The sequence below is a fragment of the Carcharodon carcharias genome, chromosome 9 (genome assembly GCF_017639515.1).
Source record: "Carcharodon carcharias isolate sCarCar2 chromosome 9, sCarCar2.pri, whole genome shotgun sequence".
Lineage (NCBI taxonomy): Eukaryota > Metazoa > Chordata > Chondrichthyes > Lamniformes > Lamnidae > Carcharodon > Carcharodon carcharias.
The window spans coordinates 45,913,476-45,939,278 of record NC_054475.1 but is presented as its reverse complement, the minus strand read 5'-3'; the positions used below and the strand labels follow the sequence as shown (position 1 = coordinate 45,939,278).

Sequence of the window (25,803 nt, the reverse complement as noted above, 5' to 3'; positions counted from 1 at the left end):
GAATTCATTCCAGCATGAGAAACAGCATCTTTTGATTAGGCGTTTGTCATGAAGAGGTATTAATGTGCATAATGTTATTGGAAATTATTTTTTAAATAGAATTCTAGTGGGGGTCTGTGTCTAGGTGTGGGTGTCTTAATTGGATTAAAGACAGCTAGTCTGGGTGTTTTGATGTATAGTAGTTTTGAGATGTTAATTGGGTGAACAGCAAGGTAAAGTGTTCATTTGCATTTGCTGAATAACCCATTTAAGACTATAGGTAAAATCTTGCACCTAGCTAGAAGAGGCCAAACAACGTGTTTATTTTTTTCAGCATACTAATGAAATTGATGCTATGAAAGGGGTTTTATTGTTAGAAGAGCTGAAATTCAAAAGACCTAGTGATACAATGGAAAATTTCCATTCAAGGGGAAAGCTAGGTATGTGTAAAGTAGAGGCATTTAAGACCTAACCAGCCTCCACGCCTCCAACAACTTGAAAAAGAACCTCAATTGGAATTTGTAAGGTCAAATATGCTTTGCCTAGTGTCTAATTAAAGTCTATAGGTTACTGTTGCCTTAGTGGAGATTTACCTGGAGGTGATTAATTTGGGGATTTTTAAAAATACTATTATAGTAATTTGAAGCCACGTGTTTGTGTTTAATTTGTTGTTAAATTAATACATGTTTAATTTAGTTTATATAAAAACCACAAGACTCTGTGGTCTTATTCCTACTGAACTCAAAGTCTGCATCTCAAAATTACGAATTGCAAAAATGGATTATGACAGTTGTTTCAAGTTTTTCTCTAGGATTTGAACAACTCAGCCTTTACCGTCGGCTGTGTCATAATGTTCTTCACCATTGAGAAATACATAGGTTGTAAAATTCACTGTGTTAGCAGGCCTTTGGACTAAATAATTAAATTTCACGGTAACCACCCCAAAATTATAATTCTTTTATTCTTAGAGAACAAGACGACCTCCATTATTATAGTTTTATCAGTTCAAATAACTTGATGTACTATATTCTGATTATTGATTTTGTGTTGCAGATTAAACCATTTGGTTTTGATGGAAACAGCAATACTTCAATCGTAGCATGGTTAGAATCACTTGGACTGCAGGATTACAGTCAGACATTTCTGTCCAGTGGGTACAATTCAATGGATTGTGTGAAAAACCTCTGGGAACTGGAAATTGTAAATGTAAGCTAAATAAATGTTTGTCGTCTTGTAAGAAGATGGTAAAACTACTTTAACTGACCTGATCCCTGTTGAAAAATCATATACTTGCATAAATATATGAAGTAAGTTTTAGAACTTTTTTTGAGGGGTGGGACACTCAGATTCCCCTCACTGCTTTGAGCTGTGGCTCACCTGCTTCTCAGCTGCTGACAGACTTCTGAAGTGGGAGGGCTTTGGGGATGAATCTTGCTATGATTCTCTCTCCCTCCCTCTCTGTCTGTCTGTCTCTTCCTCCCCCCCACCCTTCTTTCTTTCTCTCTCTCCCTCTCTCTCCAACCCCCCTCTCTTTCACTTTTTTTCTTTAATTCAATACAAAATAGCCATTTATGACAGCTCTGGAATTCCCTCTCTTACCCTCCCGACCTTCTATATCCTCCTCTGTTAGAACCTACCTGTTTGACCAAGCTTTTGGTCAGTTGGCTTAATATCTCCTCCTGTGATTATTGTGACAGGTAATGCTCCTGTGAAATGCCTTGAGACATTTTGCTGCATTAAAGATGATATATAAATGCTAGTTATTGTATTTCTTCCAGATGAGAATGAATCTTGTAGTTTAAATTTTTTAATTGTGCATAATTACTTTCAAAGAGGATAGTTTATACTGAAGTAGCTCTTCAAACAGCTGCACAAATTGTTGAATATGTAATTGAATTAGTGGGCAAGGGCAATAGATGGAATTAAACTCTTGGGTTTATGTAGTGCTTTCCTGACTTCTGGACGTGCCAAAACACTTGATAGCAAATGAGGTATTTTTTGATCTGTATCCTTGTTGCAATATAAGGAAAATGAGTAGCCAGTTTGTTTCATAGTTTTATCCTATAAACAGCAATAGGATTATGACTGGATACTCTGTTTTAGTAATGTTGGTTGAAGGCTAAATACCCACCTGGGAACTGAACAGAATGCTTTTGCTCTTGATCTGAGTTTCTATAATGTGTATTCTAGAATACCTCAGCATTTGCTTCTGATGCCAAATTGTTGTCAGGTGACGGTAGAGACAATTGATGAAATTACATCTCTATCGTCTGCCCTTGGTAATAAGGTTTGATATAATTTAAGGTTTGATCAATGCTCTGACAGTTTCTACACCTAATGCTCTTGTTTGAAAACAACCTTCAAAAGTCAATTCTATAGAATCTCTGCTTTTGCAAAACAGTTATACGTAAACACAAGTTGGTATCACAGAGTAGTTCATTTTGGTCCAAGAGTTTCCCCTCCCACCACAACATCCAACATCCTAAATATTGTCAAAAATACTATTATAAATATCCCTGTGATCAACCAAAAATGATGTATTATCTCACAAATTAAACAAAAAAAAACAAGATCTCTAATTGAATTCCAGTTTGAATCATAGTACAGTTAGAAATGAAAATGTCTCCGGGTGTAACTTTGTTTCAAGCATTTGCTACCATGGTATTGCTTACTTAACTGAATTTTGGGAAACGCTGCAGAGTAATCATTAATGCTGACCATCAACATTTCACACGAGTGGTGATTTAGCGAGTCAGTTTCTTAATGCCACATCTGTTTGTGCCCTGTCTTTGATGGAAAAGATCCCAGTTCCAGCATTCTGTAGGTGGGAATTCTTGCAAACGTAGAGTTTCCTCCTACAGCGTATAGCAGCCAGAATCATTTCAACCAGCAGTTCCCAGGTAGGAGTAGCATGATAGAAGGGCGAAAATGGGTGGCATGAAGGGAAATAGGATGGGAGCAATATATGGTAGGAAAGCGGAAAAAACTAACAGTGCTTTCAGAGAGAAAAAAAGGATGTGGATGATGCGATGTTAGAATGGGGAGGAAGGCAAATATCATCTTGAACTGGGGGAGTGGTGAGGGGGAGGAAAATATCTGGTTGAACTGAACTGATTGAGTGCCATTGTTATGGCACAGCAGATGGAAAATGCTCAAATCCCAGAGGGAAACTTGAAACAGCTGCCACAATGTTCTGCAATTTGTATTTTTATTTTGAGATGCGTGCCTTGAAACCAATAGTAATAAGTCCACCTGAGTCTTAAGAGGTTTTTTTACAAAACTAAATTAAACATTTATTAATAGTAGAAAAGAGTTTAAGCACATACATAGGTCTACAAAACACCACTATAATAACTTCTAACTCTCCAAATTAATCTGACTCCCAGTTACTCCTCCATTAAGGCAACAGTGCAAACAAATAAATTTCAACAGACCCAGGCAAAGCACACAATACCCAGGACAGTGATATTCATAGTGAGTTTTCTTAGCTTCAGTTCCTGCAGACAGCAACTTGATACAGAGAGGTTGGAGGCTTTTCACACTTGTTAGATCTTAGAATGCCTTCCACCTTACAAATAACTTCATCTCATTTATACATGTTTCTCCCATTTTAATGTAAATCCCATTATTCCAATATGTCTTTGCAGCTTTACTTTGCTTATAATATAAATCTTTCATAGGACTTATATTATCAGTAACCTTTTGGGAAAAATAAACACACTTTGATTTTGCTTCATATGGCTAGGTATAACACCCCATCATCTCTTTGAAATTCAAACTACTCTGGCTCATCTAAAAATGTAAATATTCCTCACACCTCATATTCTAAAACTTCAACCATGTTTACATATTTAGCATTTCAAACCTAACTTCTCTTTTGATGACTCAAAAGCTCCAGATTAGTTGTTTGCAATTCAATTAAAACCCTTCCACGCACATATCCACATAGAGAAACTAATCCAACCCCACTATTAACCTAGTTTTACAATAAATCTCAATAATATTATGAAGATTATTATATTTTCATGACAGCTATCTTCAATGGAAAGATGGACAATTCCACTGAACTGCGGTGGAGGGTGTAGATTGCTAAATCAATTTGGAGGATGTAGGAAGCTGTGAGTGTAAACTGAAAAGATTGGAAGGGAGTGAGTGAGTGTGTCTCTGTGGAAGGATGAGGAGTTGGATGGAATACAGTGTCTTGATGGCTCAAAAAGAGTGGTGAATGACCCTGTCAACTGGGGTGGGAGTGTTGGATGTGCAAATACCTGTTAAGGTAATTTTTGGTTGAGTGATGATCTGGTTGGTTTGCTGAAAATCCAAATGTCGCTTGGATTTTTCATCTTAAAAGAAAAAACGTTATCAGTTGTGAAATAGAAGTTTAGCCAAATGCATACTTTTAATGTAAAAATTCTAAATTTCCAAGGATGTTTGTCTCAGACCCCTCCCCAGAGATGTCTCCCAATTTTGTGCCTTCAGCATTTCTATTGTCCCCTTCAGATTTTCATGCAAAGCTTTTTTTTTTCTACAATACAGATGAACAAACATTCCTGTAGCTTAAGTCATACCACCAGTGTGCTGCTTGTTTTCACATATTGTGCTTATAATGAGGGCTGTTTTTGAGTTGTGAGCATTTTTGGGGCTGTGTCAGCTTTTTGAAGCTACTTGTCAGCTTTAGCTAGTTTGCTAGTTTGGCATGTATGAGAAATGAAAGAAAAATACCTTGAGAGTATCCCATGAATTTTTTTTTTAAAATGCTTTTTGTCTGACTCTACAAAATGCTAGCATTTTGTATTGTAGGATAATCATACAGCACAGAAGGACAGAGAATCTGGTACCAGACAAAATTAGCTGGCTGAAGAATTCAAAGCAGATACAGAAGTTGTTTAAAAACTGGCAAAATACTTTGGAACACAGTTGCGTATTACTCTACCCAATAAATCATGGATTCATTCTGCAGTCTACTGCATTGCTTCATTGCCATCTCAGGAGCAGTGAGCTGAGCTAAGTTTTTCACTGTGGAGGAGCAATGAATGGAACCCAGTTGATCTTTTACAGAAACCTGGGAAAATTCAAATCAACTCTCCCAAAAGCTATTCTTCCACATCCTCCAACATTTAATTTAGACCGACATAGGAAAAAACTACCTGGGACCAGGTTGCCATCTTCCTAGCTGGCCCTTTCTCATCTACATGCTGTACCTCCGAATCACACAGTGCAGAAGAGGCCCTTCAGCCCATTGAGTCTGCAATGACATGTGAGAAACACCTGACCTACCTACCTAATCTCATTTACCAGCACTTGGCCCATAGCCTTGAATGTTATGATGTGCCAAGTGCTCAACCAGGTACTTTTTAAAAGATGTGAGGCAACCCGCCTCCACCATCCTCCCAAGCAGTGCATTCCAGACCATCACCACCCTCTGGGTAAATATGTTTTTCCTCACATCCCCCAAAAACCTCCTGCCCTCACCTTGAACTTATGTCTCCTCATGACTGACCCTTCAACTAAGGGGAACAACTGCTTCCTATCCACCCTGTCCATGCCCCTCATAATCTTGTACACCTCGATCAGGTCGCCTCTCAGCCTTCTCTGCTTCAACGAAAACAACCCAAGTCTATCCAACCTCTCTTCATAATTTAAATGTTTCATCCCAGGCAACATCCTGGTGAATCTCCTCTGCACCCCCTCCAGTGCTCTCACATCCTTCCTATAATGTGGCGAGCAGAACTGCACACACTACTCCAGCTGTAGCCTCATCAAGGTTCTATACAACTCCAACATGACTTCCCTACTTTTGTAATCTATGCCTCAATTGATAAAGGCAAGTGTCCCATATGCCTTTTTGACTACCTCACTAAATGCCCCTCTGCTTTCAGAGACCTATGGACACATACGCCAAGGCCCCTTTGTTCCTCAGAACTTCCTAGTGTCATGCCGTTCATTGAATACGTCCTTATCAAATTACTCCTTCCAAAGTGTATCATCTCACTTTTCAGGGTTAAATTCCATCTGCCACTTATCTGCCCATTTGACCATCCCATCTATATCTTCCTGTAGCCCAAGACACTCAACCTCACTGTTAACCACCCAGCTAATCTTTGTGTCATCCGCAAACTTACTAATCCTACACCCCACATAGTCATCAATGTCATTTATATAAATGATGAATAATAGAGGACCCAACACAGATCCCTGTGGTAGGCCATTGGACACTGGCTTCCAGTCTCTAAAGCATCCTTCTGTCATCACCCTCTGTCTCCTACAACTAAGCCAATTTTGAATCCACCTTATCAAATTACCCTGTATCCCATATGCATTTGCCTTCTTTATAAGTCTCCCATGTGGGACCTTGTCAAAGGCTTTGCTGAAATCCATATAAACTACATCAATTGCACTACCCTCATCTACACACCTGGTCACCTCCTCAAAAAATGCAATTAAATTTGTTAGGCATGATCTCCCTCTGACAAAGCCATGCTGATTATCCCTGACCAAACCTTGCCTCTCCAAGTGGAGATAGATTCTCTCCTTCAGAATTTTCTCCAGTAGTTTCCCTACCACTGACATGAGACTCACTGGCCTGTGGTTCCCTTTCTTATCTCTACAACCCTTCTTAAATAGCGTAGCCACATTAGCTGTTTTCCAGTCCTCTGGCACCCCCCCTGTGGCCAGAGAGGAATTAAAAATTTGGATCAGAGCCCCTGCGATCTCCTCCCTTGCCTCCCTCAGCAGTCTGGGACACAAATCATCCGGACCTGGAGATTTGTCCACTTTTAAGTCTAGCAACATCTCCAATATCTTTTTACTCCCTATATCAATTAGCTCAAGAACCTCAAGTCTCTCTCCCCGAGTTCCATACCTTTGCCTTCATTCTCTTGGGTGAAGACGGATGTGAAGTATTCGCTCAACGCTCTAGCAATGTCATCTGGCTCCATCCATAGATTGCCCTATTGATCCCTAATGGGCTCTACTCTTTCCCTGGTTATCCTCTTCCCATTGATATACTTATAGAATATCTTGGGATTTTCCCTATTTTTACCAGCCAGAGCTTTCTCATATACCCTCTTTGCTCTCCTGATAGCTTTCTTAAGCTCCACCCTGCAATTTCTGTACTCCACTAATGCCTCTGCTGATTGGGTTCCCTTGTGCCTGCCAAAAGCCTCTCCTTTCCTTCTCTTCATATCCTTAATATCTCTGGTTATCCATGCTTCTCTGGGCTTGTTACTCCTTCCTATCATCCTAGAGGGAACATGTTGAGCCTGTACCCTCCCCATTTCCTTTTTGAACACCCCCCCCCTGCCCACTGTTCCTCTGTAGATTTCCCCACAAGTAGCTGTTCTCAGTCTACCTTGGCCAGATCCTGCCGTATTTTACTAAAATCCGCTCTCCCCCCATCCAAAACATTTTTTTGCGATTTGTCTATTTCTTTGTCCGTAACAAGCTTAAATTGTACCAGGTTGTGGTGGTCGCTATCACTAAAATGCTCCTTCACCACCACCTCAGCCACCTGTCCAGCTTCATTCCCCAGAGTTAGGTCCAGCACTATGCCGCGCCTTGTTGGACCCTCTACATATTGACCTGTACACATTTCAAGAAATCCACTCCTTCCAAGCCCGTAACACTATGTCTATCCCAATTAATGTTGGGAAAGTTGAAATCAGCGAATATAATTACACTATTGTTATTGTTTTTACACACCCCTGCAAATTGTGCACATATTTGCTCCTCAATTTCCCGCTGATTTTCTGGGGGTCTATAATAAACACCTAACAATGTGGCTGCCCCTTTTTTATTCCTAAGCTCTATCCACAAAGCTTCATTCGATGCCCCCTCCAAGATATCACCTCTCCTTACTGCAGTAACTGACTCCTTAACTAATAATGCAATGCCTCCTCCTCTTTTACCCCCTCCCCTGTCTCGCCTGAAGATTCTATATCCCGGAATGTTGAACTGCCAATCTTGCCCCTCCCTCAACCATGTCTCAGTAATGGTTACTATATCACAATTCCACGTGTCAATCCTCACCCTTAACTCATCCGTCTTACCTGTAATACTCCTGGCATTAAAGTAGAGGCCATCCACCCTTGCCTCACTCCCTTGGAACTTAATGCAGCTGTATTCCCTCTGACTTGATTGTTTTACTGTATATGATGTGTCCCTATTCTGGTAACATTCTGTGTCCCCTTCCCCCGCCGAATTAGTTTAAACTCCTCCCAACAGCACTAGCAAACCCGCCTGCAAGGATGTTAGTCCCGCTCTGGTTCAGATGTAGACCGTCCCTCAGTGACATCATCTTAGCATGTAGCATGCAAACTAGGATACAAAGAAGTATCCCAAAAGAGGGAACTGTATAAAATAAGATTTTTGTAATAAATAATGACTGAGCTTTATTATAAAATGTAAGCACTCTAACTTGCTGTAATCAAAATGGAAATACTGAGATGTAAATAAGCCTTTTTTCTAAGTTCATTTCATTCGTTCAAACGCTATAGTAATTATTAGTTTTTCCTCCAAATGATGGCATGTAATCATTTGGGTCTACTTTCAGAATTATTTTACTTAAGAGAATAGACTATTGAAATTCCATATTTCTTTGAAAACAATAGACCCCATTTAGCACAAAAGGGTTGTAAAAAACTGCTTGATTCATTTTGATTATTTGAAGATGGAACATGGATAAAGGAACAAGAAGATATCTCTTTGGAATCGAAACCATGTGTGTGACAGAACATTCAGTTACTATTTCCATAAGAAAGCAAATCAGTCAATAACTGTCGATTTAGCAAGGCCACACCATTGCATGAAGAGCTGATTGCTCGTAGGTTTGGAGTAATTCTTATTGAATGAGTTTCTCATTGGTTGAATTAATCAACCTTGGCTATAAGTTGTGGAAAGAACTGGTTTTCTTGCAACCTCATTTGCATTCACTTTGACCTCAAGTGACTTTTTCTGAGGAAGTGTGTTCAAGCATCAAGGACATTCTGTCGACTGTTAGAAGGTGAATGATATCCTATATCACTGTGACAAAGATAAACTATGTCACCTTGTCCTTCTCAATCTGTTTACAAACTCTGGCACTGTCGTCTGCCCTATCCTCCTCTGAAACCTCTCCACTATTGTCCAGCTGGGTGGGACTGCCCTTACTTAGTTCCATTCTTAACCATCTAACTGTAGCCAGAGAATCTCGTGCAATGGCTTCTCTTCCTGCTCCAGCACCATTATCCCTGGGTGCCCACAAGGATTTTTCCTACATCTCATCTACATCCTGCTCCTCAGGGACATCATCTTTCACATGTACCCTGATGACAACCATTGCTCTATCTCTCCACCACCCCTATTCTCTTTAAATTGTCAGATTGCTTGATTGTGGTAATATATGAGCAGAAGTTTACTCCAATTAAATATTGGGAAGATGGAAGCCGTCTTCAGTTTCTGCTAGAAACCTTTTCCCTGGGCACCAATTTCATCCCTCCCTTTGGCAACTGTCTGAGACTGAACCAGACTGTTTGCAACTTTGGTTTCATGCTTGACCCTGAGATTACCACCTGATCACACCTCCACACCATTACTAAGACCGCCTATTTCCACTCCCGTAATGTTAATTACGTAGGATATGTAGCACAGAAACAGGCCGTTCAGCCCAGCTGGTCTATGCCAGTATTTATGCTCCACTTGAGTCTTCTCCCATCTTTCCTCATCCAACTCTATCATCATAACCCTCTCTTCCCTTCTCCCTCATATGTCTAACTTCCCTCTAAATGCATCTATATTATTCACTTCAACCACTCCCGGTGGTGGAGAGTTCCATATGCTCACCACTCTTTGGGTAAAGTTTCTTCTGAATTCCCTATTGGATTTCTTGGTGACTATCTTATATTGATGGCCTTTTGTTATGCTGTTCCCCATAAGAAGACCCACTCTTTCATAATTTTAAATACCTCTATTAGGTCACCCCCTCAATGTTGCCTGACTTCACCCATGCCTCAACTCATCTGCTGCTGAGATCCTCATCCATGACTTTGTTACCTCCAGGCTTGATGATTCAAATGCATCTGGCTGACATCCCAAGTTCTACCCTACGTAAACTTGAAGTCATCCCAATGTTTGCTGCCTGTGTCCATAATTGCACTAAGTACCACTCACCCATATGTATGCTGACCTACGTTGATTCCCAGTTAAATTATGCCTTAATTTTAAAATCCTTCTTCTTTGTTTACTTCCATGACCTCACTCCTTCATATCTCCATCACCTGCTCCAGCTGCACAACACTCCAAGATATCTGCGCTCCTCTAATTCTGATCTTTTGAGCATCTCCAATTTTAATTCTTCCACAATCAGTGGCCGTGTATCCAGCTGCCAAGATTCTAAGCTCTGTAATTCTCCTGCCCACAAAATCTTTCCACCTCTCTCACCTCCTTTAAGATGTTCCTTAAAACCTACCCTTGACGAAACATTTGGTCATTTGCCTGGTATCTCCTTAAGTGGCTCAATATCAAATTTTAAATCAACTCAATCAATTTTAAAAAGCTCCTATGAAACGTGTTGGGATATTTTATTTCTTTAAAGGCACTGATACAAATACAAGTTGTTGTTTTTGAAGTAGGATAAATAATTTTCTTTATGATTTCTTTTTCCTGATTCATTTTTATGTTATTTTAGGTGCTGAAAATAGCCTTACTCGGTCATCGAAAACGAATCTTAGCATCTCTTGGAGACCGGCCCTACGAAGAACCACCTCAGAAACCACCACGATTGTCCCAACTGAAGGTCAGATGATCCTGTAGTAGTTGTTTAATATCTGGTAGCATTTTTAGATGTAGCACAGTATTAGATGTAGCACAAAGGGATCACCTTAGTTGGACTAACATTGTAAGAACTCAAATCAATACCTGAATAACAATATTTATCAAAGGCACTAGACAAATCTTTCATCTGTTGCCTTGGCTACTTGACAAAGAACCATCTGTTGTTTACTACCCAGTTTATGCCTAGGAGTTAATGATGCTTAATTTAGGCTCACCAAACTGACTTGCACCAATCAGTTCAGATTATATTAATGTTTATCCTACAAATCTCCCATCAGGATCCACACAAGCAATTAACTGAATGAATGATATCTCTTCTGCCAATTATCAAAAAAGTCAGATGTGCAAGCCATGAACTAACAGCTGTTTATTAAACATATTAATCAATCATAGTTAGCAGCACTTAAACATTGAGTATACAAATAATTAGAAAGTAGGGTTAATTGACTAAATAAATAACAAGCTTTAACGAACGGTTCAGTAAGTCCGAGAAATTCAGCATTTACTGCTTGCTGATTATCTGTTGAGATCAGTGCAATGTAAATTGGTTAGTTGAATTTAGGATTAGACTCTTTACATAAGTTAATGGCATTAGATAGCCAATCTGTTCAATAGATTCAAGTCTACATGCTTATCGTTAATAATTTTTCCAGAATTTATAGGACCTCATCTCTATGAGTTGAGGGGAATGAACTTGTTAAGTCAACTTCATCTGAGTGGATGGCATTTGCCTTCTGAAATGTCAAAGTGATGAACTTCCATTTGTTAAGTTGTTATTCCTTACTCCTGCTCCTGAGTAAATTCATTTTCCAAGTTGGTAGCTGCCTGTAACTGAAATAGCTGTCTGAGATCTGAATCTTCTTGATCTCAAGGAATCTTGTAAATCTAAGTGACACGCATATATCTGCTTGTAGTTTCTGAAGTATCCATACATTCTTAAGTCATGTAAGCTTCCTCTCTCCTCTCTTTCTCTGTTACTTGCCAATTTTAAAGAAAGACTCTTCTACATATACAAAGTACTGTACTACTACAAACACTAGAACAAAACTAAACCAAGGTCCATAAACTGAAAGCAAAAACATCATATATATCCATAATTTTCAAAGCAAATTTCTTAGTTCCACTGATCAAACTTATAGATGTAAAAGTTGAATCAGTCATCTCACAAAGTCCTTGCGGTGTTGATGATCCCCAGATTAATGAAGCACCAGCACTTAGACATGCCAAGGTTGCTCATTTACTTCCTTACTTCTCAGACCTTTTAGAACATGGGAGAAGGATAGACCATTTAGCCCCTGTTCCACAATTCAGCGGGATCATGGCTGATCTATGACCTAATTTCATATTTCCATCTTTTTATACCTTTGATTAGCAAAAATCTAAGGTTTAAAATTAACAATTGACCCAGCATCAATTGCTGTTTGTGGAAGAATGTTGCAAACCCTGCTAACAGAGAATTCACACACAGGTCCAGATAAGATGGGATATTTTTATGTTCTCCTTAATGAGCCAGTTGTAGACTTGCAGTCTTAATGGCTTGTATTCTATCCCTTTTTGTTTGTATAAGCTTTTGCCATTTAATTCTCCCGTTTCAGAGCATTCAATCTCATGACTGACTCCATTTTGAGGACACAATTTAGACAGTTCAACTTATAAGTACAGACTTTTGTGATTTACCTGTTTGCGGTTTCATCTTTCTTTGCACTGGCTTTTATATAATCTGTGCCTTTTTCAGGGAGTACAAAATGCTACATTTAGCTCCTTGTGCTACTAAAAATTACTATGCATTTACAGCTATAATTGTTTGATTTGCATTGAATCTGATTTCTTGTCTGTACAACTGACAGAAAATGGGAAAATAGGCCATTAAAAGATACCCTGCTGTGAGCCTTTTCTCAACCACGTTACAGGTTGAATGGTGTTTTCATTATGGTTACAAAACATGGAAATGGTTGGTGAAATGCTATGAAGTCTAATGATTTTGGTAAATGTTGGATGGTAATAGACACTGACCAACAGAGAGAGGATTTACTTTTAAGTTCATATGAATCCCCTGGACAAGACCTAACTTATCTTCATTGGAGCACTGAGGCACATCTTTGTACTGTGAGTTTGATGAGGTTTAAAGTACTCGGCACTCTTGCAGATATTACTTTTGCTACAGCCGAGCATAGCTTTCTGAGCTTCAGGCACTAGATGATGCATGATACAGAATAACTTACAACACTTGCTTCGTGTTTTAATCCTTTTTTTCAAGCTGCTTTTACAATGTGCACTTTGTCTTGCATTAGTAATTGGCAGCTATCATAGAGAAGAATGCATGCAAGAATGTATATGTTTGTCGCTGTAATCAAATAAAACCCTTCTTGAAAGAAAATTTGAAACACTTTAATCCAAGATTTAAAAAAAACTCAAAAATACTTTTGAAGTGTAATCATTGTAATAATATTGGAAACATTGCCAATTAGCACACACAGGAAGCTCTCACAAACAGTAGTGACTGAGGAATGCATGTTCGCCAGAGAATTCCCCCACTGCTCTTCAAAAAAAAAATGCAATAGGATCTTTAGGCCCACCTGAGGGGGCAGATGGGGCATCAGTTTAACATCTCATAATAATCTTGAGCTGTGCTGTGAAATAGTTGGATGTAGGCTTGGCCTCCTGCAGATTGGGTGCTAGTCTTTGCTACATCACTGGGGAGGAGTCAAGTCAAGGCAAGTTGTGTTTCTTCATAGAGAAAAGGGAAAATTAGAGTTCAGATTAGCCTGTACTTAATTTTGCATTCCTTATTAACTAGATCAAGCAGCAGTTTTGGATGCCTAGGTGAAGGGCAATTGTCTACCATCTTGGTTGATTAATGAAGGGTTATGTAGGAAGACATCAGAAACATGTTTCAATGGGGTTGGAAGAGGTATCTTTTTTTTAGACTGGAAAGTGTTAATTTACAAACATGCATGAGACCGAAAATAGTTTTCATTAAAAGTAATGACTGTTTTGAACCGAGAATGCAGATCAATGCTAACCCATGCACGATTGTTTCAATCTGTGCCTCTTAGCCTCTTTTAAGAAGAATGATAACACATAATTTGTAGGATGTAAAGACTTTTTCTCAATAATTGCGAAAAATGGTAGAAAACACTTGCACAGCTTTATCCTTAAATTAATGTTGCTCTGGCAATAGAAAGTGAATGATCTGGATTAATCAGTGCAACATGAAAGCAGGCCTGTGCTGTAACAGTGATAATCAGATAAATGGTAAAGTCATTGGCTACTTCGTAAAGAGGTAACATTTTATTGATTACATTACTAATTCTGCAGAAGTAGAAATCAGTAGATTCCAGAGATGCCAAAAATGCTTCTGTCAGTGTTTATACCATCAGCAAAGAAAGACCAAATGGGAAGAAAGCATTATCAAGCTATGTTAGCTGGCTTTAATTCATGAGTGTGAAAAAGCAGTAACTGTGTTACTGGTTATTTTTATCATGTTAACCTTTTTTGGGGGGGTTTGTGTTAGCTCCATTATTATTTCCAAAATGAAAGCTTTCATAAGGTTTTAGCTGTTTTAATTAATCTTTTTGTTTGTAATTTTTCCAAGTTGAGTTCACTTGGAGTCTCATCTCTGCTGCTGAGAGGGAGGGAAGGAAGCCTGCTTGGAGATTTCCATATCTGTATTTTAAGCTGATCTGTTCCAGGCTGACATTGATTAATGGTTAAGTAAATTACATTTGTCATTTTTGCAAAATTATTTCATTCCTTTTACTCACATTTCATTTTTGCCTTTATACTGCAACTACCAGTCTGAGACCAGCGGCTGCGCTATTGATGTCAGTCATGTAGTTGATGAGGCTGAGGCTTCATTTTTGTGCCCAGGAGAAAGGTCTGAATTTGTGTAGTTACATGTGTGCAGAGCTCCTCTCTCAATGACTTAAAATTGAAACATGTAGAGAGCTTGATACCAATGCCAGTATTGTCTAAATATTTAACGCCCAGTAGGTTCAAAACATGCCCATGACAATAAGTCACTTACGAGTTTTTTTAAACTTAGCTTTATAGCACACTGGAGTTGCACTCCTTTCAGTGCCATACCACTTCTCCCAGTCAGATCAGGGTTTGGGTTTTGTGTTTAATTGAGGACATCCACACAGTTGCTTGAAACCCCTCTGACCACCCCTTCCCAGTCTCTGTGTATAGGTTTTAGGTTCAGGAGTCATAGATTACCCAGAATAAGTTGTCGAGAACTCATAAGCAATTTTAAGGTAGTTTATTAAATTTATTAAGAAGTAGCAGTTTAAAAATGATGCATTAGTTAAATGGACAAATAAAGCATATTACCGTGACAAGTGAGGGTGGTATGCTGATCCCAGAGGACGAACAGACAGATGGGGCAGAGCAAGAGTTGATCCTGTAGCTTGTGGCAGCAACCTTCTGTTCGCTAGCTGAAGTGTTAGGAAACTCTTCCCTGGTCTCCTTTCATCTGAAGAAGGCAGCTGCCTGACCAGGACTTTCTCCTGAACCCCCGAGCACCCGTTAATATACTTTATTTCTAGGGGCTGGTTTATGTCAATCACTTGTTTGAATAGCTGTGGCCCGGGACCAAAGGACGGGTACCAAAGGTGTCACCATCCCTCTGTCCATCACTTTGGCTGGAGATGGTCATTGCCTGGCTTTTGTGTGGTACAAATGTTACTTGTCACTAGTCAGCCTAAATCTGGATATTATCTGGGTCTTGCTGCATTTGGACATGGACTGCTTCAGTATCTAGGGAGTCGCAAATGGTGCTGAACATTGTGCAATCATCAGTGAACATTTCCACTTCTGACCTTATGATGGAAGGAAGATCATTGATGAAGCAGCTGAAGATGGTTGGGACTAGGACACTACCCTGAGAAATTCCTGCAGTGATGTCCTGGAACTGAGCTGATTGACCCCCAACAACCACAATCATCTTCCTTTGTGCTAGATATGACTCCAACCAGCGCTGCATTTTCCCCCTGTTTCCCATTGACTTCAGTTTTGCTAGGGCTCCTTGATGTCAAGGGCACTCACTTCCACCTCACCTCTGGAATTCAGCTCTTTTGTCCATGTTTGAACCAAGGTTGTTAAGAAGTCAGGAGCTGAGTGTCCCTGGCAGAATCCAAATTAAGCATCATTGAGCAGGTTATTGCTAAGCAAGTGCCAACTGATCTCACTGTTGATGACCCCTTCCATCAGTTTACTGAAGATGGAGTGTAGACTGATGGGGCAGTAATTGGCCAGGTTGAGTTTATCCTGCTTTTTGGCGTACAGGACATACCTGGGCAATTTTCCACATTGCCGGGTAGATGCCAGTATTGTAGGTACTGGGTAGCTTGGCTAGGAGTGTGGCAAGTTCTGGAGCACGTCTTCAGTACTATCGCTGGAATATTGTCAGGGCCCGTAGCCTTTGCAGTATCCAGTGCCTTCAGCCGTTTCTTGATATCACGTAGAATGAATCGAATTGGCTGAAGAATGGCATCTGTGGTGCTGGGGATCTCTGGAGGAGGCTGAGATGGTATAGATAAGAGAGCATATGACACCATCATATGGTCTTAGGAATGTCAACATGGAAACATGTACCAGGAGACCTTAACATGAGACCCCTGGTAGCACTATCCTCCTTGGCTATTATCTTTGTTTTACCTCAGCTAAGGACTGTTTGTGCTTTTCCAGAGAGAGAAGAGAAACATCCTCCTGCTAGATAACTTTATGCTATGCCTGCCAACTCTATAAGAATTCTCTAACAATCTGAAAAGTTCAATTTCTTACAGCAGAATTTTCGATGAGATGTGGAAGCAGGAGATCCCACAATTTCCCACTGCTGTCTGGCATACCTGTCTGCTGCCATGGTCCTGCTTCCAGGCAATTTTGGATTGGAGCAGGCAGGTGTGGGGCAGGTGATGGCTAACTGCCTGCCAGCAATGGGTAGTCAATTAGGTGAATGAAATTGGCCATATAGGGCACCTATCAGAAGCCATTTGGAATTTTCCAAATGGCAGGTTGTCACCCTTGCTGAGATCAAAGCCCGATGCAATTGATGCCTCATTGAATTTAACCTCCCCTGCCGTGATAGCCAAAGAGCCATAGCTCCACCATCCTGTGGATGTAATCGAGGGAATCCCCCTTCACATTGTTGGTCTGGCAGTGGTGGTCACTTTTTATTCTTGTTGAAAATTTCTTCAGACGGCACCTCCATTTTGAGGCACTTTCTTGTTCCCCTACTGATATTGGCAACTCCCAAGACAAACATAGTGATATTGATATTTCAGTACTGGAGGAGCCAATCCTCAGGAGTCTGCCCTCCATAATTGGACAGGGCCCCCTGAGGTGGCCACTTCCTCAAAAATCGTCTTCTGGGTCCTGGTGACAGCATTTGTGAACTCCCAGTCCACATTTCCTCCAGACAGGATCAGGACCTGGGTACAAAAATGTAGCTCTATGACTGCCAGCTGAACGCTTCCCCTGAACCTAGCTCCAACTTCCTCCAATATGCACTGTTCCTCTATCATCACACATATCCATGAAACACACCACCACTTCTACGATCCTCTTCCACTCTCAGCTTCTGTTTTCCCAATTTGTTTGTCTCCATTCCATGCTCACTGACACCCCCAATCTGCCTCTATTCTCCAGCAGTGCCCATACCTCTTATAAAACTGACCTTAATGATCCACTCCTCAAAAAAATCCAGCTTTTATCCTGCTTCTTCCATAACTCCGTTATATCTCCATATGAGAGAGCAAACTCTGGGACTCCCTCCCAATCTCTTCCAACTGTTAAGTTATCTTTCCATATTCAAAAACCTCTCAATTAATCTCATTAACTGTCAGTCTATAATCCCTCCATTCATACCTCAGTGTCCACTGATTTTATCTTCCTCTATCTTTTATCAGGATACTCTTTTTACATTAAAGGTGCCACGTAAATGCAAATTGTTACTAGTGTGTATTATATTCAGAGTAAAGGTGAGATGAGCTATCAGATTTCATTTATAATTATAAATGCTGTATTTCAAGGACCACAAGTTGAGAGTAATTCCGGTCTCTGTTATGCATACAAGAACGTTGACAGTATCCACAGTCCTAAAGAATTGTTTCTTCAGTAGATTTGAAGCATTGTGTACCAGTGCACTGTTAAATTCATTTTGCCTTTAGTGTTGTAATCTATTTTAGTCTTCCACAGCCAGTTTTGTGAGATTGTTGTCAGACACTTGGGAAGGGAGTGAAATCGCCTCTAAAGGCAATAATTTGAACCAGCCTAAGTAATAGCCAAAGCTGCCAAAAAAATAACTTATTTCTCATGAACCAGGTTGGTTTCTTGAAGCTAATTTAGATATCTATCTTATCTTCTTTCTCCAATGTATATTAATACCGAGAATGACTTACAAGGAGTTTAGGTTTCCCCACAGGCAGTGGGGAAAATAGCTGCAACAATGCTATTAATTATTCAGCATTGTAGGTTCAGTCAATCATTCAAGAGAAGGTCTGGAAATGTGACAGAGAACAAGCTAGTTCTGGCTTAAATGAACCATATAAAGAACTGAATGGATGGTTATTTCTAGCTTTGTTTCAACCATAATTTGTCTTCCAAAAACAAAGCTATTAGATATTTTGTAAAGGGAAAGTATAACTGGAGAACAAACTTGCAAGGCTGCATGTGTTTCAAGAAGGTTAGAGAAGCAAGATAGGGTTGAGATGGAAGTGTTCATCAGTGAAGGTCTACATATTGCTGAGAGCAGAAACTGTCTCTTTGGGTGGACCTGGAAACAAAATTACAACCAAGTTAGAGCTTAGACCACTGTATTTATGCATTATTGTAGAGGGGAATTGTCATTTTCCAGACCTTAAATGACCGCTCACAGTGGAGGTAAAACTGTTTGAAGGATTTGTTGAAGTACTTAAGCATTTCTGCTGGTGCAGAAACTTACAATGGAGAGGGCTATTCTTTCATGGATTGGAGTGTTATTGGCAAAGCCAACATTTGTTGCCCATTTCCAATTGCCCTTGGGAAGGTGGTGGTAAGCCACTTTCTTGAACTATTGCAGTCCATGTGGTGTAGCAATACCCACAGCTCTATTAGGAAGGCAGTTCCACGTTTTGTCCCAGTGGCAATGAAGGAACGGCAATATAGTTCCAACTCAACATGGTGTGCGCATCAAGCTTGTAGTCTCTGACCAGTGCCCCTACTGGCTGACTTGCCTGCAGGAAGACCAGAAGTTTGGCAATGTCATGGAAGCGGAACATCAAAATGCTGACCCGGAAAATATGGAGAAACTCAAATGGGATCACAAAAGTGTGTCAGAGATTCAATCAAGGTGTCAGAAGGCAAGAGAGACATGGAGGGAAATGTCAAGACTCCATAAAAGCATGCAGAATCTGCTCCTGTTGTAGTTGATGTCAGAGGATCTCCAAGAGGTGAAGAACCAGCAGGCCTCACTCCTTGCCTCAGAGGCCTCCAAGATAATCTTCTGATTCTCCCAACAGTCCATAGGAAGACCTCTATGATCAACAACTTGAAGGAAGAAGAGGGCTGAGATTGTTATTGCAGTTGTGACATTTGAATGATCAGGAAATCCTTTTACGCCACACTGTACAACATGACCCCCATAGTTCTCTTGCATCGTAAATTGAGGTGTTGGATAATATTAAGATCACTGGTCACCCCCAGCCCCAGAATGTTGGGCATCTGCAGCATTTCCATAAATGTGGAACAGGTTTCCACTGGATAACACCTGGAATGATGTGGGAAACTGTAGCAGGGTTAGCACTGAAAGGCATTAATAGGCGCGAACCTGCATAACTGCCAGGGCGTGGCCCACACATTTTTAGGCTTAGTGGCCTTGTATCGTTGAGGCAACTAGGCTACTGTACTTAATGCTTCTGAATTCCCCTCCTGGTCATGTTAGATTTAGAAAGTTATGGGGAGATGGTGGCAGTTTAACATTTGTGCATACATTGTACTGTATAAACTCAAGGTTTATTTTTGATGCTGTTAGTGCTCCCTTATTCCCAAGGATAAAATTTAAGAACAAGGCGGTAATCTAGGTTCTAAAATTGGCTTTTGATCAGAAGCACCAGCTTGTTGAAATTTTCTGTTAAGGTCTATTGTCAAACAACATTTTCCGTGTACCCTTTGCATACTTCTAAATATGTGTAAATGTCACAAAACAGGTTTCTGTAGAGTGGAGTCCACCAATGCCTGAAATAAATGTGTCTTTATATGAATGACTGCCATTTTACACCTTGCATTAAATAGAGTTCCATTTTCATCATATGTAGCAACAAATCCAGTTAATTATAAACTAAAATGTAAAAAAGCTTAAAATTTGTTTGTGATAAAACTGGAATTCTCGCTCAATGTAGCAAATTAAGCCAATGCAATTATGATAAAAACATCCTTTGAAGAACTTTAATTAGGTTGGTGCAATTATCAAAATTTAGCATAATCTGCAACTTGTTTTCTTTTTCCATTTCTGTTGGCCTCCCTCAGTATGAGTATAATTACTACAGTTTCCTCCTCTATTGGAAATTCTTATTTCTGTGTTTACATTGAGACACATTCCTGTGATCTGGGATCAGCTTTTGGATTTTGTGGCTCGTTTCAGTGGAACTGGTTGCTTCAGTAGAACATTCAACAATATTCAGCAAAGAAACCCTTTAGTCTGTGCTCCTGTTTGTTGCCCTTCTTGCTGCTATGCCTTTGGAGAAAGTCAATTCTACTGTTATGTAGTCATAACAGAGCAACTTGGGTGAATGTCTAGGGCAGGTCAGTTGCAGAATATGTGGCTCCAAAGACTGGGGAGGGAAAAAGAATGATTGTGAACATTGAGTGCTCTGCATACAGATGTTAAAAATAGTGCAGAGAAGCTAACGGTAGTGGTACGACAGAGCTAATGTTAGAGAACCAGAGGTTGAGTCCAGGTACCTGGTTAGACGTGGCAGCATCTGAATGTACTTAGTTGGCCTTGGAGGTTACTCTGTCCAAGGTAATTCTCATTGATATTACATTACAGTTTTCTTTTGACCTTTATGGAACTTCATCCTCCTTTACACAAATGCTGCTTGTGCCAGGGTTCATTCTTTTATAGTGTTTGCTTTCTTTTCAGCAAACTTTGTTTCAATGCTTGCTACATGAATTTTAGTGACAAATAAATTTAAGTTTTAAGAGAATGCATCTTCCAAATGGGCCAGGAATGTGTTGCATAAAAGAGTAATGCATGAAACACTTGGAATTCATATTGAATTCCAAGTTATTCTGCTTGACCAGTGACACTGAGTACATGTAGCAGACATAAACTCAATGAACTCTTCCGTTGAATTCTTCCCAACTGGAAGTCGAACATGAACCATAAGCATGTTGAATTTGATGTGGATGTTCTCAGGCCAAATTTTCTTTAGTACCACAAGAGCAGTAATTATTTTCAGTTATATATTGTGTGATATACAGCGCTTTCTAGTTGCTGAGGAGAAGAGATGCCATAGTGTAAGTAATGTGTCAAGAATTAAGTGTTGTCTTTGTGGCGTGTATGATGGCTCTTATCATTGGTTGTACATCCCAAGCTAGAAGCCACATACATATTAAATAAGACATCCAAGTTATTAATGATGAAATCAACTGGAATTATGATCATACTGAAAGCAGATTTAAGATCTCTGTAAAAGAAATGACATGAGCTGTAGATCATAAAGTCTTTGAATTTTAGTTAGCCCTTTGATCATCACTACAAAAGCATATAACACCATTCTCATGTCAAGTAATCCAGCAGTTCTGCTGGATTACTTGAAATGAGCAAGGTGTTAGTGTTGGAAGGGGGCACAGTCTCAGAATAAGAGGTAGGTGATCTAGAACTGAGATGAGGAGGAATTTTTTCACTCAGAGGGTGGAATCTTTGGAATTCTCTACCCCAGATGGCTGTGGAAGCTCAGTCATTTTGTGTATTCAAGACAAAGATCGATAGATTTCTAAATATTAAAGGACATGGGGATAGTGGGAAAAATGACATTGAGGTAGATGATCAGCCATGATCTAGTTGAATAGCGGAGCAGGCTCAAGGGGGTAAATGGCCTATTCCTGCTCCTAGTTCCCGTGTCCCTGTGATTACAATCTCTATCAGTCCCACGATGACAAGTCTGGCCACTTTACTTTACTACAGCTTTTGCTGGCTTCCCTTGCATCTTAGGGGTTTTATCAATTATAAACTCAAACCTGGACACCTCAGATTAAATCTCTGATCTGTTGGGCTTCAGCCTCAATTACATAGTTGTCATACATTTGGATGGAGGGAATTCTGCAAAGACCTGTCAGCAGGGATCCTCTTCCAGTGAAAGTCACCAACAGGTGGATCAGCCTGAATTGGATTAACTCCAAATCATCAGCAAAATTATAGGCCTCAGCACATTATTTTTAAACTACATGCATCATAGCTTGGGTCAACTGGCACCTTTACTTTAAGTCTATTATACGCCAAAATTGATGGAAACTTGGTAATGAAAATGATAACACCTCTTAATATCAAGGTTCAACCTTCAGGAGTTTAGGATCTATCTCCATGACATTTTTGGACAGGAGTTTTGTACTTCACATATATAGCAAGTGATGATGTGACATTGGTGATAAATACCTTTATGAACAAACAAATCCCCTAGCATGTCTTTACTGGCAAATATTGCAGTATTTTGAGGGATTTTACATGGTTGATCCATGCTACTGCATTCAGTTTTGCACAAAGGCCAAGAGCCTTACTTATACAATGTAAATAATTACATATTTAGCATTTTCCCTAGTCTTTGCTATATTTCTTCCTGAAAACAACTGATTCCTTCAACTTATTCTAAATTTCAATTTAACATACAAGACTGGATATATTTCACTTTGTCTTTTATTTATTAGTGACTGGTTTTAGTATTTATTCTTCATTGCACTGATTTGTTGGATCACTCTGAAAATGCCCCAAGGCTTCGCATTGATCGGTATTGATGATAGATTTTCATGTTACTCTGTAGTGACAGTGGACTCTTGCCTTTTCCAATAATTGCAATTGAGTTGGAGTGCAGGCTGTTGGGAGGGTATGGAGAGGAATCAGGCCAACCCATACTTCTGAGATACTAAGTTCTGTGAGGCCAAAATATTACTGACTCTGGTTCAGATATTGTTTCCCATTATGATAACCACTGTAACAATTATACCAAATCGTTCAACCTTATTGGTTTTATACTAAGCAAGTTGAAATTCAAGATTGTGCTCAATTAATGTTGTTAAAATATTGCCTTTACAGTCACTACTGTATAGAAGAAAATGCACTCACTACTGTATAGGAGAAAAAGCACTAACTATCTCTCAGGTATTACAGTAGATTTTGTATTATCCTTTCATATTACTGCACAATCAGTGCAGGAGGCAGCCATTTAGCCCATCAAGTCTGCACTGGCTCTCTGAAAGAGCATTCTACCTAGTCCCACTCCTCTGCCTTATTCCCCATAACCTTGCACATTCTTTTCAGATAGCAATCCAATTTCCTTTTGAATAACACAATCAAACTTAACTCCACCTCCTTCTCAGGAAGTTCATTCCAAACTCCAACCACCCTCGGTGAAAAATTCTCTTCACTTTTTACTTCTTTTGCCAATTATTTTCAATCTGTGCCCTCTTGTTCTTGATGCTTTTCTTGAATGGGAACAGTTTCTCACTATTTACCCTGACCATACCCCTCAGGATCTTGAATACCTCTGCCAAGCCTCCTCTCAGCCTTCTTTTCTCTAAGGAAAAGAATCCCAACCTCTCCAATCTATCCTCATAGCTACAGTTCTTTATCCCTGGAATCATTCTTGTGAAGCTCCTCTGTACTCTCCCCAGTGCCTTCACATCCTTCTTCAATTATGCTGCCCAGAACTGGACGCAGCATTCCAGATGTGGCCTAACCAATGCCTTATGCAAGTTCAACATGACCTCCTTCCTTACTCTTGTACTCAATGCCCCTATTAATAAAGCCAAAGATACTATCTGCTTTGTTAACTGCTCTCTCAACATGCTCCTGCCAGCTTCAATAACTTATGTACATATACACATCAAGGTTCCTCTGTTCCTGCACTTCCTTTAGAGTTTCTCCCTTTATTTTATACAGTCTCTCCATATTCCCTGCCAAAATGAATCACCTCACACCTCTGCATTGAACTACAGTATGGCATAATATGATAACTCACCTGATACTCACCAATCATCTCCTCTGCACCAAGTTTGAAAAGGCCAACACTTATTAACCAATCAACTTAAAGGACGCATGTGACCTCACTTTCAGATATTATCTGTAAACTCCTAGCTGTCTCTGCAGCTTTAAGGTCTCAGACACCTCCATTTATTTACGAGTTACTGATTAACCTACTCCTCCTGGTGAACCAAAGTGGAAATCAAGTGCTAGAGGCTGAAAAAGAGTAGAAAAAAGTAGCACCTCCTCCCACCCAGTTCCTCCCCCCCCCCCCACCTTCCTCGCCCCCTTTCTTTCCACCTTCTCCCCCCCTTCCTCCTCTCCCCTCCCCCTTCCTCCTTTCCTCCCTTCCTCCCTTTCTCCCCTCTCCCCCTCCCCCTCCTCCCCTCTCCTCCCTTCCCCTCCCTCTCCTCCCTCCCTCTCCCCACCCCCCACCATATTTGTAAATCAATCATCTGAAGTTTTGTTATGCTTTTACTTTGACCTTATCCAGGATAGGACTTTTCATCCCTATTTGTGTTCTAGGACATGTTACTGTGCAGTTCATTGCATCTTTGCTGTTGAATATTGCTGTGTACTATGGTTTCAAATGTATGAAAAGCGTTAGGAGCTATTATCCCTGCTTTTTCTGTGAAATGAAAGGCCTACTTAAACAAGAACTTCCCAGTGATTAGAGATAATTCACCTGGATTCATTTATCCAGATCTAAGTAGCAGTGTGTAAAACCACTGTAATTCAGATTACAGAAAGAGGGTGCAATCAGAGACTAGTATAAATTTAATGGTGCTATTGGTAGTTTGTCTTTTTTAGGTCAGAGCAAATTTAAGGTGCGTGCTTTTCAATGATGTATACTTTATGAAGTATAATACATTATAGCTTGGCCAATGCCCTTTTAGAGAATGCACCAATTATTGTACACCACAATCCAATCTCAAGTTCAAATGTATCATTCTTGGGGAGGGACCAAAATCTCTGTTCTTATGTAGGTAATGTATATTTTCCATTGTTGCCATCATTTTTACTTTGTTACTTGTGCTGGAATAGCTATTTTTAGCTGAGAGAACAGTCGAAGAGCTGCATTTCGTTTGAGTCATAAAGTTATGGAGGGATAAAAGTTAGCCAGGGTTCTTGCTCCAGATCTTTATCTAGGAAAGCTGAGGTACTCAGGAATAAGCTAAAAATGTAAGTTCCTATTGTCAGATCCATATCATTTGAATTTAATCGCAGGTAAAATTAATACAAATGAAGCTATTTTAATCTTTTGGAATCTTTCATTGCTAAGATGCTGAATGCTTTTTGATAAATGGTTAAGATTTATCATGGTGGTTTGTAGTTGAAAGCACAGCTGTCACAAAGAAGAACACTAATGCTCAATCGTTAATATCATCCCCAAGGTTGAATCTTCTATTTATTCAAATACTGTTTCCAAGGGTTTATATGTTTCATTATCACTGACCTTATTGTCAGCAATTTACTGAATTTTATTTCTAAAGAGAAAGATTAAAAAGATTTGTTTTATATTGTGCTGACTTTTTTTTAAAATGTCACTTTACATTTTCCCATTTTCACACAACTTGCAAGAACTGTTATGATTGCTGGCAGTTTCAATCCGTGGTTAAGATTTCAACTTTCTTTTCCCTCTTCTTCCCCTGGGAAATTTACACTTCACTGAACAAAACCTCACCAAGTTTATTTGAAGTTAGACTTGCAAATGTTGCAAGATTTTAGATTGTAATCCATACAGATCTATTTGATTGTACCAGGAATAATTAGTAAAGATTAGTAAAAAGGTTTAGCCG

The 25,803-nt window shown here is 39.7% G+C and overlaps 1 protein-coding gene across 10 annotated transcripts in view; it reads left to right on the top strand.

Annotated features, from left to right (window-relative positions):
- The window catches only part of anks1ab (ankyrin repeat and sterile alpha motif domain containing 1Ab), a 484,507-nt gene that overhangs the window by 427,225 nt on the left and 31,479 nt on the right, over positions 1-25,803 (top strand). For all 10 annotated transcript variants that reach the window (XM_041195093.1, XM_041195098.1, XM_041195102.1 and 7 more), the window contains 2 exons: positions 1,033-1,185; positions 10,643-10,750. In XM_041195093.1, coding sequence (XP_041051027.1) covers positions 1,033-1,185; positions 10,643-10,750 — 261 coding nt within the window. The remainder of the gene's footprint in view (positions 1-1,032; positions 1,186-10,642; positions 10,751-25,803) is intronic.